At 42.8% G+C, this 1,340-nt stretch overlaps 1 protein-coding gene across 1 annotated transcript in view; it reads left to right on the top strand.

The window, feature by feature from the left end:
• kdm2ab (lysine (K)-specific demethylase 2Ab) overlaps nucleotides 1-1,340 on the top strand; it is a gene marked incomplete at its 5' end in the record, with an annotated part of 11,062 nt that overhangs the window by 3,624 nt on the left and 6,098 nt on the right. Inside the window, 4 exon segments of the mRNA XM_035669351.1 lie at nucleotides 176-302; nucleotides 399-673; nucleotides 796-873; nucleotides 1,232-1,340. Of these exon segments, the coding sequence (XP_035525244.1) occupies nucleotides 176-302; nucleotides 399-673; nucleotides 796-873; nucleotides 1,232-1,340 (589 nt within the window).

Genomic DNA, 1,340 nt, shown 5'->3' with positions numbered 1-1,340 from the left:
ACAGCAAACATGTGACAAATGCTTCTCATGAAGAACTGCCTAAGAGCAGTTAGTTAAATAATACATTCGGGTGTTATTTTAATGTTGTTATCTCACAGTGGAGGTTGATTAAACAGGGCCTTGAAGATTCAAAAACTATTATTTTTCCTAATCTGTTTCTGTTTTTCTCCTCTAGGTGCCACCAAAGTTCCGCTACCCGTTCTACTACGAGATGTGCTGGTATGTCCTGGAGCGATACCTCTACTGTCTAACCAACATCTCCCACCTCACTCCTGAGTTCCAAAAATACTCACTAGGCATAGGTGAGAACGGATGAACACAAAAAACATTGCTGTACTTTTCATAAATGAATACATCTCCAACATGAACTTCATCGATCATGTCCTCTCTCTTTTCAGGACTGACCCAGGCTGACCTTGAGACCAGTAACCCCACTGGGAATGGCACGTCCAATGGAGTTGAGCGTGAAACTGAAACCGAGACGGTCAACTTCAAGGAAGAAGAAGTCAAAGAAGAAGAGGCGGCTCAAGTTTTCACACCTCGGCATGTGCTGACTACCTTTGAGCTGGAGGGACTGCGTAACCTCTTAGGGAAGCTGGAGGAATTGCCATCCCACAAAAAGTGTGTCCCTGCTGGCATCAGGAATGCCACAGCCCTGCTCGACGACATGAGGGTGAGTGACGCCTTAGTTCTTTTGTGTAGTTCATCTCACAATTAACTGACATTGGCTACACTACATTCCTTCAATATATATTTAATATTTACTACTCCTTGTTTCTTCTCCTTCTTATCCAGGCTGTTCTGGAGGCACATGCCAATGATAACCCCAAGCTGGCGTACACTGGAGAGCCTATTGTCAAGTGGCCCGAAAGGGTCAGTGGAGAGCACACTTCCAACTAGCTAGGAGTACAGCAGCTTACTTTGGTGTAGAGATGCTGATATCTGAGCCGATATAATTACTGCTTCAATTAGTTTGAACCTTCTTTTCTTGTTGTGTTTTGATATTAAAATACACTGTAAATGTCAGTATGTAAAATAAAATATATGCATTTTTTTTGCTTAGCTGCTATAAAATATATATATATTTTTACATATTATTAGTATAAATTGTTATAGATGATTAAAACCTTCATTCTGGCTGTTCAAACAAGGCACTATCCCATTATGTATTTAAAGGACACAATTCTAACCTACTTTTTCTTTGCCTTTCCTGCTGATGTCACTTATACAGCCAGCATGGTACCAGCCCCCAACTCCCCCTCCCCCCGTCATGTCCCGTCCTCGCTTGGCCCCCACCCTCCACAAGTCTCATGGACAGAGGTCCACCACACGCTCCTCCA

The sequence above is a fragment of the Morone saxatilis genome, unplaced genomic scaffold, assembly GCF_004916995.1.
Source record: "Morone saxatilis isolate NCDOM2014 unplaced genomic scaffold, NCSU_SB_2.0 Contig22, whole genome shotgun sequence".
Taxonomy (NCBI): domain Eukaryota; kingdom Metazoa; phylum Chordata; class Actinopteri; family Moronidae; genus Morone; species Morone saxatilis.
This window is presented reverse-complemented; position numbering and strand designations above follow the sequence as displayed.